At 35.4% G+C, this 18,876-nt stretch overlaps 1 protein-coding gene across 1 annotated transcript in view; it reads right to left on the minus strand.

Moving 5' to 3' along the window:
• The window catches only part of PXDNL (peroxidasin like), a 450,026-nt gene that overhangs the window by 111,651 nt on the left and 319,499 nt on the right, over window positions 1-18,876 (minus strand). The window contains exons 7-10 of the mRNA XM_034650166.1: window positions 16,077-16,246; window positions 13,458-13,575; window positions 7,717-7,886; window positions 2,594-2,860 (exon numbers count right to left, since the gene is read on the minus strand). Coding sequence (XP_034506057.1) covers window positions 2,594-2,860; window positions 7,717-7,886; window positions 13,458-13,575; window positions 16,077-16,246 — 725 coding nt within the window. The remainder of the gene's footprint in view (window positions 1-2,593; window positions 2,861-7,716; window positions 7,887-13,457; window positions 13,576-16,076; window positions 16,247-18,876) is intronic.

Consider the following 18,876-nt stretch of genomic DNA (forward strand, 5'->3'; position numbering starts at 1 on the left):
GAGAAATTTAACTTCAACTTTTTAATAGTAACTAAAACTCACAACTAGCCACGTCTGGCATTGCTGTATTTCATGTGTGGCATTGTTATATTTTATATGTTCTCATAGAAAATATATATATATATTTAGAAAAAATATATTTTTATACCAAGATTATATCCTACCAAAAAATAGGAAAGACACTTTACATTTGTTCGTTGCAATAAAATGACCAATTTGCTAGATCAATGAAGAAGTTTTGATCTAATGGGAAGAAAACCCAGAAGAGCTAAACATCACAAAGGCAGGTAGTGTAGGCTGGAGGAATTCAATAGGAATAATGAGTTGACATTTCTGGGCCTTTCACTTACAATGGTAGTCAGCAGTCCCACCTCCGATACTAACACACCACATGCTTAGATGAAGCGTTTTCCTATTTTATTTAAATCCACCTTTCTGGTGGATTTTACAAAACCCATGACTGTGATGCCTCCTACAGAAAAACATTTTTATTTACATCGTTGGTAACTATAGGCCCTTTCATCTAAGTGGAGTGCTCCATACTGTGATTCACACCTTTCATTGAAGCTGTTTCTTTTTCATTTTATCATTTATTCAGCCAGTCAAAGGAAGGAAATTAATTTGTAGGCAGTTGTGTTCTTGGCTTAAATGGACATTAAAAGAACTAAAGAAAATTGATAGAACATCTGTTAAGATGACACAGAAAGGGTACATGTTAAAATATTTAGTCTATGCACTAGGCAAATAAAAGAAGCCTCTTTTATAAATGTATCGAATGATTAATGGACCATTTCAAGACCAATTAAAAATCTCAACACATAGACCTACAAGTAACCCACCTACACAGTTGCAAGGGACAAAAGAGAAGCAGATGGTAATTTCAGTGCAAACTGCCTGGTAAAAAGAAATCGTTAGCGTATTGTGGTATGAGAAATGAACAGCACCATAAATGTCGGAGCTTGGTTACACGTGAACTGATGTAGATGGAAAAACAGAAGTAGGAACCAAACTCAAGAAGCATAGATACAAAAGATTAGAACAGTATGAAATAAAGGACCTGTCAGATGTAAATGCATGATTAGGCATTATGCTTCCAAACACCATATATTAAATATAAAATAATTCAAGCAAAAAAGACCCCAAATACTATTTCTTTGTAAGCATTTTTCAATCCTGACACATAGAAAGTCTAAAAATAATATTTGGGTCCTTTAAAAGTAATTTCCCCCAGGAGTTAGCAAAGACATCAAGAAAAATTTTCATTTCTACACCTTTTTAGCATATAGAAAATGTTTTTCATGGTATTAACATTTTTGGGGGAAATGCAGTTTTTTCCCTCAGACACATGAATGGAAACAAAGAATTATCGATCTACTTAAAGAGCTGATATTAAACAAAAGCAATTTAGAAAACATTTACTGATTGCTGAAAACCCAGGATGGATGAAGTACTGTGACTTCCAGCAGACCAATTCCTCTGCTCTCCAGAAGCCAGCACTCACAGCCCCAAAGTTGCCCCAACTCCATGTTTCAAAACTGTTTTCATGGAGCTCCTGGGTGGTTCAGTCATTTAAGCATCTGCCTTCGACTCAGATCATGATCCCAAGGTCTTGGGATGGAGTCCCACATGGGGCTCCCTACTCAGCGAGTAGTCTGTTTCTCCCTCTCTCTCTGACCTTCCCCCACCTCATTCCCCCCCCCAATAAATAAAAATCTTAAGAAAATAAAAATTTAAAAACCAAACTTTTCATTCTGTTTCCCAGGGTCTGGTTTTTTGCTCGGTAACATCTTATGTAAATATGTTACATACAATAATCTAACTTCTTAAGTAAATTATAATGTTCATGGCTCCAGGAAGCCCGAAAAATGTATCACTGTAAATTATTGTACTCTTGTCAGCTGATGAAAAACGATTTTGGGTACAACAGGACGTTTGGCATCGCTCCAGTAAGACTTACATTCTGATGCTTACTAAACCTCTAAGCCCACAAGGAGTGTTGTCTGTGCGCACAGGTGCACACACACCTAACCCCACTCACACAAACGCTACGACAAAAAGGGAGGCGCAGCCCAGTGCAGAACAAAAGCATAGCAGAAAAACATGAGTTCTTTACAACAGGATCACATGCCCATGAATATAAATCACTTGTGGTGTTCAGAATAGTTTTATTACTGCTTCGTTACACAGCACAGGCCTGTAAGAGGCATCAACATATTCCTAAGCTACGTTAGTAGACAGGTTGGTAAGTGACTATGAATACAGGGCACAGCATTTCCATTTTCATATCTGAAGTGTCTTTCCTATATCTGTGAAGTATCCTGAAGCACAAATATCTTTTGACGGTTTGCTGTCAAATGACTTCACCTCTTTTGTTGTTAATGGTTGATTATAGCATTTAGATAGAGACTAAAGTGAAAAAAAATCCAAATTTTAACATGAAGCAGATTCATTTTGAAAATTCTATTATGTCAAAAATAAATGGCAAATACAAAAATCTCTTCACTGATTCATGACATTATTTTTTTTAAGTTGAAAAATAATTTTCTGAGAATGGCAGCATGAACATTTCAATCATGACCTCCTGCTCCCATACCTCGTACAATTATGTTTGCTGTAGCTTGAACAGAGCCTTGATTATTGTTGGCGTGACAGGTAAATTGACCATGATCCCGCAGGGTGACATTCTGCAAGTACAGTCCTCCAGAAGTAGCCAGGTGCCTGGATTCATCCAGGGCCTCTCCGCTGCCCCTAGTCCAAGTAACATGGGGGTGTGGGTGGCCTGTGGCCATACATTCCAAAGTTGTGTTGGTGCCAATTAAAACCTCTGTGTCCTGGGGCTGGATTATAAAACTAGGCTTGGCTAAAGGAAAGAAAAAAACAAAACGACACAACCAGTAGCAGTTAAGAAGGTTTATTTATTCTACATTGTGGTTTTTAAATTTTTGTCAATTTCAAAATGCCTTTAATACTAAAATATTACATATATACATTAAATTCTCAAATAGTTAAATCTAAAATATCTGGATCTTAAATCTGGATTTTATATAAACATGTAATTTTTCTTAACAGACTGCTTCCCTCGATGCCGTGATGGATCGTAGACACTGCTAGTGCCCACCTTTTTTTTTTAATTTTAGGGGCAAACTGTTCCAATGTTCCCATTGGAAAATATCCCCTTCTCAGACTCTCTTGCAGTTAAGGGTATCCATGCGACACAGTTCTGCCAATAAGATATAGGCACAGGTCACTGGAAGAGTTTCCTTCCCAGATAAAAGAGCAGTCTAGTTATTGTTTTTCCTCCTGTTTGCTACCTGGCATTCTGGCATGAGTTTGGGTTACAAGAGCCAACTTGGGACCACGAGGTGACAATTATGAAGAGGAGAAAAGGGTCTCTATGCAAAGGACTGACGAATAGAAAGATATCATTGCAGCATTGGGCTAATGTGGCAGGTCTGCCTAGACTCCTGCACCGCTTGTGGCATATGAATAAACCGTGCACCCGCGCACACGTACTGTGTTTAAGCCATTTCTCATCAAACTTCCTGTCACTTTCAGCCAAATATAATACAAATTGATTGAGCCACTAAGTATTCTTGTAAATACAAAATTTAGACTTCCGTATGGGGTGTTCCACTCACTGATTCATAAGAGTTTCATCTTTTCTGGAAATCTCAAGCAGAAATTAAAGACTCGCAAGGGTGTTAAGCACGCTTAGTTATTGGGTCTAATTTGGGGGGTCCTTAATTTCTGAGATGAATATACCACTAACAGTAGAGATAAATTTATTTCGTCTAATTCAACAATCAAGATTTAATTTAATTTTAACAATATAAAATGCTAGGTGTTGGAAAGATAGAAAGATGCACAAGACACTCCTTTCTGGGGCACCTGGGTAGCTCAGTCAGTTAAGCGTCTGCCTTCAGCTCAGGTCATGATCCCAGGGTCCTAAGATTGACCCCCGCATTGGGCTCCCTGCTTAGCAGGGAGTCTGCTCCTCCCTCTGCCTGCCACTCCCCGTGCTTGTGCTCTCTCCCTCTCTCTCTCAGTCAAATAAATAAATAAAACCTTTAAAAAAAAGACATTCCTTTCCTTGTAAGGTTATGCTTTAGCTACGAGGACAGAAGACAAATCATAGTCTGAAGAACTACAGCATACCTTGGAAGTCATTATATTACAGTAAGTTGTAAAGTGCTATAGAAAAATGGAAACAACTATTATAATAATTGCAGTACAAACAGTTTTTGAAGTGAATGAATGGCAGTGGAAATGAAAAGGAAGACAATCTAATACATCTTGAAACCAAATTTCTAGAAATTTGATAAAAGAAGATAGCAGTGGAGGCTGAATCTGAAGTTTTGGGAAGATATTCATAATATCCAGTGATGGCAAACATAAGTTGAAGTGCAGGTGAATGTGCTTGAGGGACGTAAAACGTTTACATGTGAAAACGAGCAATAAGGCAGTAGTGAGATCAATCCAAATCTCAGGAAAGATACCAGCAATAAAATTTTTGAAGTGTACATTAATTATTCAAGTTGGATATTTGGGAATTGCTTTAAAACTCAGAAAGAGCTCAATGGAAGAGGAAACAATGTGCTTAGGGCAGGCAGACTGGATGAAGAGCAGGTGGAGAGGGTGTGAGGAAGGGCACAGTTGAGGCAGGCCGAAGACCTTGGGAAAGAAACAGAGGACCTTAGCAAAGGATCAGGAGGAAATGATGCCCAGAAGTCAAAGCAGGAATAGTCCCGCGTGCAGTGTCAGACTTGACCTGGAGGGGAAAGTGAATGATGTTTTGGAAGGAGCTAGTGGGTTTGCCAATCAGCAATTACTGACAAACTCTGTAAGGAATTCCCATATTCAGCCAATCTCTGACTCAAATGCATTATTTCTGTTGGAGTGACACTTCATTCAGGGACATTTTCTCTACTCCCTCTGTCACTGCCCTTGTCACTACTCTCCTCTGCACCATCACAACAGCCTGCTGACCTCTTCACCTTACTGTGTCCTCCTGATTGCCCTCCAAACTGCTGCCTGGGAGATCTTCGTAACAGAAAAATCTAATTTTGCACTTAGAGTACAGTCATGAATGATTTGACTCTGCCTTACAGTTCATCAAATCCCATGCAATTCCCAACTCTCCATCTGTATCCTCCAGACATCTAGAACTTCCACATCTTGAATGTGGGCTGCTCTGTCTACCTTTACTGCCCTTTCCACTGCCTCAGTTCCACTGATTCCCTCTGATGATGGTGGATCATCTTCTGAGGAAGCTGGATGAGTAATCANTTTTTTTTTAATTTTAGGGGCAAACTGTTCCAATGTTCCCATTGGAAAATATCCCCTTCTCAGACTCTCTTGCAGTTAAGGGTATCCATGCGACACAGTTCTGCCAATAAGATATAGGCACAGGTCACTGGAAGAGTTTCCTTCCCAGATAAAAGAGCAGTCTAGTTATTGTTTTTCCTCCTGTTTGCTACCTGGCATTCTGGCATGAGTTTGGGTTACAAGAGCCAACTTGGGACCACGAGGTGACAATTATGAAGAGGAGAAAAGGGTCTCTATGCAAAGGACTGACGAATAGAAAGATATCATTGCAGCATTGGGCTAATGTGGCAGGTCTGCCTAGACTCCTGCACCGCTTGTGGCATATGAATAAACCGTGCACCCGCGCACACGTACTGTGTTTAAGCCATTTCTCATCAAACTTCCTGTCACTTTCAGCCAAATATAATACAAATTGATTGAGCCACTAAGTATTCTTGTAAATACAAAATTTAGACTTCCGTATGGGGTGTTCCACTCACTGATTCATAAGAGTTTCATCTTTTCTGGAAATCTCAAGCAGAAATTAAAGACTCGCAAGGGTGTTAAGCACGCTTAGTTATTGGGTCTAATTTGGGGGGTCCTTAATTTCTGAGATGAATATACCACTAACAGTAGAGATAAATTTATTTCGTCTAATTCAACAATCAAGATTTAATTTAATTTTAACAATATAAAATGCTAGGTGTTGGAAAGATAGAAAGATGCACAAGACACTCCTTTCTGGGGCACCTGGGTAGCTCAGTCAGTTAAGCGTCTGCCTTCAGCTCAGGTCATGATCCCAGGGTCCTAAGATTGACCCCCGCATTGGGCTCCCTGCTTAGCAGGGAGTCTGCTCCTCCCTCTGCCTGCCACTCCCCGTGCTTGTGCTCTCTCCCTCTCTCTCTCAGTCAAATAAATAAATAAAACCTTTAAAAAAAAGACATTCCTTTCCTTGTAAGGTTATGCTTTAGCTACGAGGACAGAAGACAAATCATAGTCTGAAGAACTACAGCATACCTTGGAAGTCATTATATTACAGTAAGTTGTAAAGTGCTATAGAAAAATGGAAACAACTATTATAATAATTGCAGTACAAACAGTTTTTGAAGTGAATGAATGGCAGTGGAAATGAAAAGGAAGACAATCTGATACATCTTGAAACCAAATTTCTAGAAATTTGATAAAAGAAGATAGCAGTGGAGGCTGAATCTGAAGTTTTGGGAAGATATTCATAATATCAACAGTGATGGCAAACATAAGTTGAAGTGCAGGTGAATGTGCTTGAGGGACGTAAAACGTTTACATGTGAAAACGAGCAATAAGGCAGTAGTGAGATCAATCCAAATCTCAGGAAAGATACCAGCAATAAAATTTTTGAAGTGTACATTAATTATTCAAGTTGGATATTTGGGAATTGCTTTAAAACTCAGAAAGAGCTCAATGGAAGAGGAAACAATGTGCTTAGGGCAGGCAGACTGGATGAAGAGCAGGTGGAGAGGGTGTGAGGAAGGGCACAGTTGAGGCAGGCCGAAGACCTTGGGAAAGAAACAGAGGACCTTAGCAAAGGATCAGGAGGAAATGATGCCCAGAAGTCAAAGCAGGAATAGTCCCGCGTGCAGTGTCAGACTTGACCTGGAGGGGAAAGTGAATGATGTTTTGGAAGGAGCTAGTGGGTTTGCCAATCAGCAATTACTGACAAACTCTGTAAGGAATTCCCATATTCAGCCAATCTCTGACTCAAATGCATTATTTCTGTTGGAGTGACACTTCATTCAGGGACATTTTCTCTACTCCCTCTGTCACTGCCCTTGTCACTACTCTCCTCTGCACCATCACAACAGCCTGCTGACCTCTTCACCTTACTGTGTCCTCCTGATTGCCCTCCAAACTGCTGCCTGGGAGATCTTCGTAACAGAAAAATCTAATTTTGCACTTAGAGTACAGTCATGAATGATTTGACTCTGCCTTACAGTTCATCAAATCCCATGCAATTCCCAACTCTCCATCTGTATCCTCCAGACATCTAGAACTTCCACATCTTGAATGTGGGCTGCTCTGTCTACCTTTACTGCCCTTTCCACTGCCTCAGTTCCACTGATTCCCTCTGATGATGGTGGATCATCTTCTGAGGAAGCTGGATGAGTAATCAAAAGGACTAAGGTAGCCTTAGGATAGCACGTATTGCAACTGGAAAATAATAAAACTAAGGCAAGAAATTAAAATAAACTGCAAGAGAAAAAACCCTCAAGTTTTTGTGAAAGATTAGGAAGTGACAGACAATGGCAACTGTTTTACTTTTAAGCATTCTATACTTTAAAGAAGCAATTAAAAGTCATTTTCTAGTGCAAATAACTGATGGAGAACTGATGTATTTACATTAAGTTCAATCAAGAGACATAAAAAGGATTGTACCTGGAGGATTGGAGTATCTGAGCATGGCATTCTGTGTCTTGACCTCTCCAGCTGAGTTTCTGGCCATACACTGATATTCACCTTGGTCTGACTCACGAGTGTTTCGGATCATGAGTGTCCCATCATCAAACAAGTTAAGTCGAGTATCATCTTCCAAATCCAGTAAGTGGCTGGAAATACACATTTTACATACATATTATTTAATCCCAATCATATCAAAAACACTTAACAAGACTTTATAAACGTTTCATGTACATCAACTGGTTGATTTTTTAAATTGTCTTAATAATTCAGATCAGTNGTGGAGCAGAAGAGAAGACAGGACAGATAGATGCAATCTGTTCTTCTTCACCCACTGAAAAGCCTAATTTTAAGAACTAGCAGTTAGTCAATGAGAACTTTAAGTTCCAATTTTTGAAGACATTAGCTTTAGGAAAAACAATATTGCTTTTCAATGGCCAGCAATGCAAGCATAGGAAACTAGATGTTAGATACTCCTGTAAGTATAGACGGCCACAAATACTCAGTGTCAGTAACATGCAATGAACATCAGATAATGTGTTTTTTTTTAAGTGCACAAATTCAAAAGTCTTACTTAGTATTAGAGTAATTATTTTAAATACAATTCTAAAATCATCTAACCTTGAACCCAATTAAGACTACTTGCAAAGGAACAGGCCAGCAATAATGGAATTGCACCTTTTCCAAGGATGATTTAGTTTCCTTAAAATTTGTTCTAGGAGCTTCTGAGCTGGTAAACACATAGAGATTTGGGCAGTGTCATACTCAGAAAGCACAGAAGCTCTGTAACCCTTCTCACATACCTTACCCCATGCATCTCTTCCATCTGGCTGTCCCTGAGTTATATCCTTTTATAATAAACTATAATTTAACTCTTCCCAACTCCTTGTAATGATATGACGGACACAGTCCCTTCCTTCGTGGAGGTAGAGTCTTGTAAAAGGAAAGACTAGTAACAAGATGGCATTTGTCTCAGCCTCCATGTGATAGAGAATTCAGACAAAAGAAAAAGGAGGGAGAAGAGAAGAAGGAGAAAAATAGTTGTATACACACATTACACACAGAGAAACAAAGCAAAGTTGGCAAAAAAATTTGTTCTAAAACTGAACTCCTAAAATATTAAAAGTTACCAAATGTGTACATGATCTATCTTCTGGCTCAATAATGCAATAGAATTCACCAATTTTCACTCTCTAAAATGACTTAAAACCAACAGCAGCACATCACATCCATAAATTTAAAATGCACCATTCCTTTTCCTGCTTATTTCCCCCTTTATTCCTATCTTCTTCACTACACTGTTTGCTCATGAATCATGATGTTCCTTCAAAAATTCAAAACAAGTCTTCATGATTCAATATTCGTACCACGTTGTCAATTTGATGCAAACCAAGTAGCAATCATATGTAAAAAACCAATCCCCTTGAAAATGTGCCAATAAATACATTTGATTTATTAAAGGCAATTTGCTTTCTAAGAACTAGGCCCTTTGCCTAGGTACCAGAAATATAAAGATGAATAAGTTATCATCTATGCCCACAAATTTAAAATATCTTCCCCATAAGAAGGCATATAGTGAATAACTGTAAGTAGAATGTAATTACAAGCCTTGCTTGTAATCTACTGTAAGTATCGTACTAATATTTGCCACAGTTTCAATTTTTTTTTAAATGGCCCAAATTCCCACAATCTAGAACCTCAACCTTAAGAAAAGCATGGCTGGTTTAGAAACCTCTTTAGTCATGTGACTATCTTGCTCAACATCTAGTGGCACGCAAAGATTCTAAATTAAATGCCGAAGTCATTAGCCTTCCAGTTGTTTGCAATCTTTTCCTATTGCACTCATAGGTAAAACCTCTATTCCAACAAATATGATCTACCCTCTTTCCTGAATCCAATCATAACTGATTTCCATCCTATGCCTTTACTCATTCTTTCTCCAGCTGGAATGTTTTCTCTCCCCTTTGAATTCAATCAATCATTTATTAAAAAATTATTTTGGTAGTTATTTCTAGTTACTGGTAATCACTTTACTCTCCTCCTGAGAAGCCTAAAGAATCTCCAAACATTGACAAATAGTTGATTTCTAACTTTATTAAATTATGTTCAAAGAAAAGGGTCTTTATGAAGTTGGTTCTTTACTATGAGTTGAGATTTTTGTTTCTTTATACGTGATCAATTTTCACAAATGTTCCATAGTTACTTGAAAGCATATAGTGTAGCCTTTTATGTAGCAGATATATGTGTTACCTATAAAACCAGCCTTCCTATGTTCCCATTAATTTTTGTTCTTACTTTTTCTAAGAGAAGAGTACTGTAATTTCTCCCTATAATTGACTTTCTGCCAATTAATCCTGGTAATCCTCTTAATTTTGTTTTATTTTTGACAGCTATTCTGTTAGGTATACAAAGGTTTGTGAATCTTACCTCCAGGTGAATTGTTGCTTTTATCACTATGATCTAATGATATGCAATTATACTTTTTTTCAAATTTATTTTGGTTGATATTAATCTGGATATAGCACCTTTATTTTGTTTAGTACAACTTTGCTGTTATATGTTTACCCATCTAGCTTCCACCTCCCCGTATCCTAATGTTTTAAATAAACATAAATAGCACATAGCTGAATTTTTTAATTCAATCTTATAATGTGTTTCAAAAGGCTATTTAAATCTGTACATTCTTTGTTTTTATTAATGTATTTAAGCTTATTTCTGATGAGATATTTTGTTCATTTTCTTTGTCTTCTGCCTTCCCTTTACATTAATTTTAGCTCTCCTTTCCTTTTGTTGATTGATCCAGTTTTTCTTTAATCACTCTTTCCCTTCTCTTAGAATGAAAGTTGTATTCTCTTCCTTATCTTGATAGTTTATCATAATTTTTAACAGGCCTTCTTAACTTCTCAAAATCCAAACTCAGTATCATTCTACACTACATGGAAAATGATTTATTTATGTCCCCTCTCCTTACTATATTTTTGTTAGTATCATCAAACATTTTACTTCTCTCTTATTTTAAACTTGGTCAATACTTTAACAATCTCAATTTATTCATATTTATCAACATGTTTAAAAATACATCGTTTTTACCTTTGTTTCTTGCATGTCATATCTTCATTTATCATACTTTTAGCAAATATCCCTAAGTAAGGCTCAACTCTTTGAAAATGTCTTTATTTTACTTGTCAAATAATTTAGCTGAATGTAAAATGAAGGAAACTAAATTTTTTTTTCCCTTTAACAAGCTAAATATATGCCATTACCTTCTGATATGTAAAGTTAACTGTCAGTGTAATTGCTATGCATTTGAGGGTAATCTGCCAATTTTCTTGGGTAGAAAGATTTTATATCTTTTAATTTTCTGATCATATTGCACCAGATATAGATTTCTTTTTTAAGTCCTGGTTGGGAATCAGTGCAATTCTTAATCTGAAATCTCATGATTTTTTTCACTTCTGGAAAAGTTCTCATTGGTACTTCTCTAACGGTTGACTCCAGCTCATTATATCTAACTTCTCTTTCTGGAATTCCTAGTGGATATGTCCTGGACCTTTGGATTATAGTTTTTCCATGTTTCTTAACCGTCCTGACAGCTAATTTACTCCAATAGACATACCCTCTAATTCTCTAATTCTGCCTTTGCTTGTGTCTAATCAGTTCTTAATCCACTGTTCTATGGACCCTAAAGTCAGGGTAGAGGTTATCTCCAGGGCAGAAAACAGAAGAATGTTATGGAAGGAACACCTAGGTAGCTTCTAATGAATTGGCAGTATTTTTTTCTTAGCCTAGTTTATGTTAAACAGATGATTGTTTCAAATTATCTAATGTACTATACTTTCCATTTCATGCACTCTCAGTATATATATTATCTTTTTATTAAAAAGTACTTGACAAATAATCAGCAAGACTTGTTAATGTTAAACATTTCTTGGTATAAATTCTTCCCTTTCATTTCTATTTTTTCTATATGAAATGGCTAATATTATAACAGAAATTTCTACCTATTCTTCATCTTTCCTTCATTTTATTCCTTCTTTTTCAATTTCTTTGTTTCTTTCAAAATGCATTTTGGTTTCTTTAGTCACCGTATTTAAAACCCTTATGTCATACATTCCATCATGCAATATGATTTTTTATTTGTCCCTTTCTGAATACTAGTCAGTACCTTTATAACCTTGAACACATAATGACTGAAATTAAACTGTAAGAAGGCAGAGCAAGCAGTCTGAAGACATTACAAGCAGCAATTTCTATTTCTTAAGTACCCTTGAACAATCTCCAGATGGAAATAAATTGAAGTCTTCTATCAACTGAAGTCTTTCTCCTGGGCCAGATTCCAGATTTAATAGTATTCATAATTGCCTTCTTTCCAAGCTATTTTTAACCTATACTTATTAGTTTTTTGCTGGAATTAAAAACACATTTTACAAACATACCTGAGTTTTTTACTACAATTACAAATACAATTACAAAAAAGACACAAACTATAGCAGAATATTTTATAAAGAAGAGCGTAAAAATTTAGAGTTGATTATACACATGACAGAAAACAATCAATGAAATTTTGTGGAGGCATGGAAGAGACACGTGCAAACCATGCTAGTTACCAATAATGTAATTAGTGATAATATAGTTGTCCAAGTACTATCATTGAATTGTATTAAGTATATAATTCATTCTATTTATCTATTTCACGTAACTTTCCCACTCCTTTTTTAAAGTTTTATTTTAACATTTTATAAGTTGTTATTACTATTCAACTTTATATTCACAGACTTTTAGACTGATAGATATCATATTTTATCAAATAGTACAATAAGGATAAAATAAATGACTAGTATTTTAGATAATCTTGCATATATTTTATTGCCAATTCACTTACATAATGTTTTGCTGATTTACTATGTGAAATTTGCAACATCAAATGTAAAATACCAGTTTGAAACTAAAATAATTAAGGTGAGGGGTGCCTGGGTGGCTCAGTCGTTAAGCGTCTGCCTTCGGCTCAGGGCATGATCCCAGCATTCTGAGATAGAGCCCCGCACCAGGCTCCTCCACTGGGAGCCTACTTCTTCCTCTCCCACTTCCCTTGTCTGTGTTCCCTCTCTCGCTGGCTGTCTCTCTGTCAAATAAATAAATAAAATCTTTAAAAATAAATAAATAAAATAAAATAATAAAATAAAAATTAAGGTGAGGTTATATCTAATTGTGTTCAGATTTTAAAACATACTAGTTTGTTACTATCCCAATATTTCCTTCTAGAAATTATACAAAACTCCTTTACTCAATTTCACAATCATTGATGTCTGGAAATTCACAATTTTAAGAAGTCTTCCAGATACTTTAAGCAAGTCAAAAGATGAAAGTTAAAAGGCATTTTTATGAAATGTCCAGAAATACCAACAATTCTGGAAATTTCACCTCCAGATAAACTAGTTGAAGAAAGATAAATAAAACAAACAAACTGAGGGCTTCAGAGGGGAGGGCGGTGGGGGAGTGGGATAGGCTGGTGATGGGTAGTAAGGAAGGCACGTATTGCTTGGTGCACTGGGTGTTATACGCAGCTAATGAATCATCGAGCTTTACATCAAAAATCAGGGATGTACTGTATGGTAACTAACATAATATAATAAAAAAATTATTATAAGAAAAAAAAGGAAGATAAATAGATTAATGAAATTGGAAAGAGAATACAACACATGCCCATGCTCAATATTTACTTGTTATGTATCCAAATAATCTTCGGTTTGGGGTTTCCTTCAGCCCGGCAAGTAAAGTAGACAGTATTCCCTGATGTAACCTCCACATCTTGGGGCTCAAAAGTAATTCGAGGACTCTCTGTAACAAAAAAATTATTGGTATCCTTTGAAAGATACAGAATTACAGTCCTCTAAAAGATTACCGACAAAGGACTACAGATAATTTTAATTTCCTTCTACATTAAACTTTTACAAACTGCACTGCCTTTACCCAGTTTCGATGTTAGACATATATTGAACAAAACTTCCGAAGCTTGAAAGAGTCACTGCATAAAGGAATCTCCAATGAGGTAAATTAATTTCCCCGTGCTTTTATTTCTAGTAGTTCAATACCGCCATATTTATGGGAGGAGTTTGATTTTTGGGGTCAATATTTCAAGCCAAGTACTTCAGTTGAGCTTGCAATTTTGCAGGCACTTTTCCTTCTACATTAAACTTTTACAAACTGCACTGCCTTTACCCAGTTTCGATGTTAGACATATATTGAACAAAGCTTCCGAAGCTTGAAAGAGTCACTGATAAAGGAATCTCCAATGAGGTAAATTAATTTCCCCGTGCTTTTATTTCTAGTAGTTCAATACCGCCATATTTATGGGAGGAGTTTGATTTTTGGGGTCAATATTTCAAGCCAAGTACTTCAGTTGAGCTTGCAATTTTGCAGGCACTCTTCTAGACAATTAGCCCTCTAACTACCCACTTTATACAATTTATAAGAATTTGTATTTCTAGACCTCAAACCTGGTTGAGCAAAATTACTTATTAATATAAATGAATGTTTCCATTCTCAAATAATAATTAGTGGTAAAACATGGAAGCATTTAAATTATTTTAATAAGGAAGTGGGGTGATTGATATTTAATGAAACGGATATTATTGAATTTAAATTGTAGAGAACAATGTAAAAAGGGAAGTTTGTCTTTCCACAGCAAACTTAACATAATTTTTTAAACCTTTCCAAATTATAAAACTCTTCTTTGGTAAGTGCATCGAGACTTCCAATCATTAATAAGTAACCAGATCTAACCTGTCTGGAGAATGTTACCTAGATCTCTACTAATCTTAACCACTTCATCAAAAGTCCATATGAGAACAACTTGGCCTTACCCTTTTCAGAAAAATGATTTGATTCATTTATATATATTTACTTTAAAAAATAATTCAACATTATAGTGTGTCAGGCACAGTGCTAAGACAGTGCTAAGAAAAATAAATCGTGATTTCATAGATTATAAAAAGGGACCTGACTCAGTGTGGGTGTAGTAGCGGAAGGTGGGTGGAGAGAGAAATTAAATAAAGCCTTTCCAAGCAATTAATATTTAAGAAGAGGGCTCTTAAAAGAAGAGAAGCAAGAAAAATATTGTAGGCAGAGTAAATAGCATATAGCCAGTCCTTGAGTAGGAAAAAAGCTTAAGAACTTCTAGGAACTGAAAGAACATCATGATGGTTAAAATATCACTGAACAGATTCAGGGGCAGAATGAATCAAGGTTACAGAGTAGCCAAGGACTGCAACATATAGGAAGTGTGACCTTGCTAAGGATTTGGTGTTTCACTTGAAGGTGTGGTAAGCTACAAAAGAGTTAGAGCAAAAGAATTATATAATTAGATCTGTGTTTTAAGACATCTCCCCAAGTATCATAGATTGGAGAGAGAAGAAAATGAAAGCTGAAACAGCAGTTAAGATGTTCTGTATTCCCAGCAAACCTGACTATGACATAAACTCCAAGTTGATAGTAAAGATGGAAGGTATGGACAAATTTCAGATTTATTTGGAAATAAAGACCAAGTCACTTTGCTTCTCAATCTGGGTGGAATTAGATTATATTAATATAATTTTCCAGATGACCTGCTTAGAAAAATTCAAAAATTGGCCTCCAGTGAATGGGACATTAGAAAGCAAATTTCTGCTGTAAGCTATCACCTGAGTAAATTTTCAAGGAGCCCAATTATCACACATGTGCACGTGTATGTATGTATATTCATTTATTCATATTTAAAGCTATATATTAAAATAGATTAGATAGATATGCTGGTAGATACTCTTTTATTTATATTAAATACTTGAAGTGAGAACCAAATAATTTCTAAGAAACTACACTTGGATCTTCAATTAAAGTCTGACAGAATTATTAAAGCTGTCAGAATATGAACTAGGCTTACCAAATCCAAAGTTTGCATTACTATTATGAATATTAATAATTATTTGATCTAAAGTTTAAAAACCTCAATTATTGATTATTAGCCCTTAAGTAATACTGGTATAAGTGGAAACTTTAATGCTGGTCACAGTATTCTGTGACCTTGTTGAAAAATAGTTGTCCTTAATATTTACTCTTTTGAAATTTGAAAGTTGAATTAAATGATCTTCAAGGACCATCCCAGCTCTGTTTATGATGATAAAAACTTTCTTAAATAAAAATGCAGATGCTGAAGAGGAAATTGACCATACTTTTAACTAAATCCCTTGATCACATTTTCTGATATTATGCTTGTCAAATGAGACATCATATAACAAACCTTTATAAGAAAGGGGCAAAGCAAAAGACATTTCCATTTTACACGCACAGAGAAAATTGCATACCACAGTTGAATTCCTCTACTGTTAACGAAGCGATGGAGCGTCCCTGGAGGCTTCTGGGATATTCACATGTAGCGGCAGCCTGAGTTTGGCCATTTCGGGCATAGCCTTGCATAAGTTCCCCCAGCCATTTTAAATCACAGTCACAAACTAGAGCATTGGAATCCAGACGCCTAGGCATGCAGGCAAGAATTACAACTGTTGAAAGTGACTATTACTTTCTTTTGAATATTCTGAATTAAAATATTTAACTTCCTCTAATTTACCTTCTGTGTCATTTTTTTGACTCTAGGATTTCTAGTTATCAATTAACAGATTAAAACACATGCTTACCTGTTTGCATTTCTTAAACAGAAATAGATATATTTTCATATTAAAATATTTTTGGAAAGCATTTTGAGACTCAAAAAGTGGTTTTTATATTATTTGATTTAAATAAATAACTGTAAGATAAAATGAACACTTACTTGTTTTAGAGAAGACGAAGAATTAAAACTATACATACTAAAATGTTATAGTTCTTTTACATGTTAAGAACAGAGAATTTATATTTGGTGGTGGTGTTTTCTAAACTTTTTCATAGATTGTTACTTACAAGAGTCGAGGCTTTATTACCCAAAGGAGGCCTATAAATGTGCTGTGTATAGTCTGTGCAGTAGCTCCAGATGACATGCTCTTTTCTCTTGTAAACCACCCTGACATCAATATGGATAAGCATGGGTTCCCTTGTGTTTTCGATTTTCCCTAAAGGTTAGAGGCAGGACTTTTAAATTTTTCTTTTTCTTGTGTGCTAAAAGGCTTGGCTATCAATGGAAATGGTGCCATTTTACAAAGGTCCACATCTAGAAGTGTCTCTTAGAGGTGGTGGTGGGTAGGCCTGTCATATTTTTTTGTGATATTTCCTAATCTAGGTCCAAGAGTTCTTCACTTTTGCTAAGTCTTACTATATTTTCCTAATCCTTTCCAGCACGTTTTTTTCTCATGAAATAAAATTGATAGATAACCAAAGATATTTATGGTGTACACCTCCATTCTTGACAAAAGATGTATAGCAAAAGGGCCAGATATGATAAATTATCTCTTTCATCCATCCCAAGGGTTAGAGGGCAATGGTAGCTAAATCCACAAGTCTGTCTATAGTGGTAAGCAGGTCACATTCTGCACAAGGGAATTCCAGAGATGGAATGATAATATGAATATATTTATGATAGCGAGAAGGGTTACATTGTTCAAATTTTATTATAATAAGTAATGCCTACTGTAATTTTTAAGCAGAATTTTAAAATGCCATAATTTTTTAATAATTGTATGAAATGTCCTTAAAAATCATTTAGGAAACAAAGGAATTGAAAGAATCAATTGACATATAAAATTTAAAATACTAGCTGTTTTAACTTAGGAGTCTATATCAATATCAAGTTATTAGAACAGCTTTTTCTAAAAGTAAAAAAAAATCATTTTCTTCTCTAGATTTCAATTATAATAATTCCAGAAACTGTAAATTTTTTGACAAATATAAGAAAGATTTATTGTCTGATAATTTTGTGAACTATATTGTAGATGCTTAGTTCATAAGATTGTTATATTGTACTTAAATTGTATTACACTAAAAGTAGCTATATTTAGCAGCATTAAATTGTTAGGGGGGGGAAAGTCTCACACTCATTAAAAAGTTGCTGAATGTATGGATTTTGTTTGCTTAATGCTTCCATCAAGACTTCACATGAAACTGAGAAAATAAAGCCATTACTGAAATGGAGAATACTTTCAGCCTTGTCTGGGGTGATGTATAAGATGTAACAGTTGGCTAGCACTTCCACAATGTATTGAATGCAGTGTCCTTGCTGTTCCTTATCACTGACTGATTTACTGTATTAGCTGCGTTGCTAAAATACAGACCTATTTCAACACTAAGGAGGTCAAAGTTCATTCTGATATATGTTTGAGCTTAATGTATGGTAATTTTATCAAAAGCAGTTTTTTGTTATTAAATATTAAGGTGTAAATTTTTGTTAGTATCACCATGAGATTTCTAAGTTGAACAAAAGCCAGGACATCAACATAACTCCCTTGGGAACATCATAGTCATGGGACCCTAACAGTCTGGAATTTTCCATTTCCCTGACATCATCATTGCTTACATATCAATCCTCCACTAATCAGTGATCCATACTTTCCCATATGTATCCTTATGCTTGTGTATTTTAGCAACACTTGAGAATAAGATTTAATTTCTTCTTTTTATGACCGTTGACTTCAATTAAAATATTCATCCCTAGCAGGGATACAAAACATGAATAAAACAATTATAGGATTTTTTTTTAACTTACCACTTAAAAAACCTCCTTTATACTTGGAAAAAAAATATATAGTACTAGAACTATATTTTTGCACAAAAATCCATTTGGAGAGCCTTTATAAATAGTGTTTCTAAGTTCATACTGGGAAAGCATTCTTTGAAACATTGCCTATAATTTAAAGCCACAAATTTTGAAAAATAAAAAGCTATCAAGTAAATCAATGATAAAAGTGGGTTGTCTTAATCTGTGTTAGATCACACTTATTAGTAGTACACTATGCTTGAAATCATTGACATTTTACTGTTCTCTATTTTTAAATTCTCTTAAATCAAATGTCACACCAAGTGTGCTAAATAAAAGACAACTGCCTTTTGATAGTATTCAGTCAAGAATCACAACACCCAAATAATTACTCACTTGGGCCTATTCACCCCTCAATGGGTAATTGCAAAGGGAAAGAAAAGCATGGGGTAAATTCAAATTCAAATCTTGCTATTTGAAAA

Source organism: Ailuropoda melanoleuca, unplaced genomic scaffold (assembly GCF_002007445.2).
Source record: "Ailuropoda melanoleuca isolate Jingjing unplaced genomic scaffold, ASM200744v2 unplaced-scaffold11384, whole genome shotgun sequence".
Taxonomy (NCBI): Eukaryota; Metazoa; Chordata; class Mammalia; order Carnivora; family Ursidae; genus Ailuropoda; species Ailuropoda melanoleuca.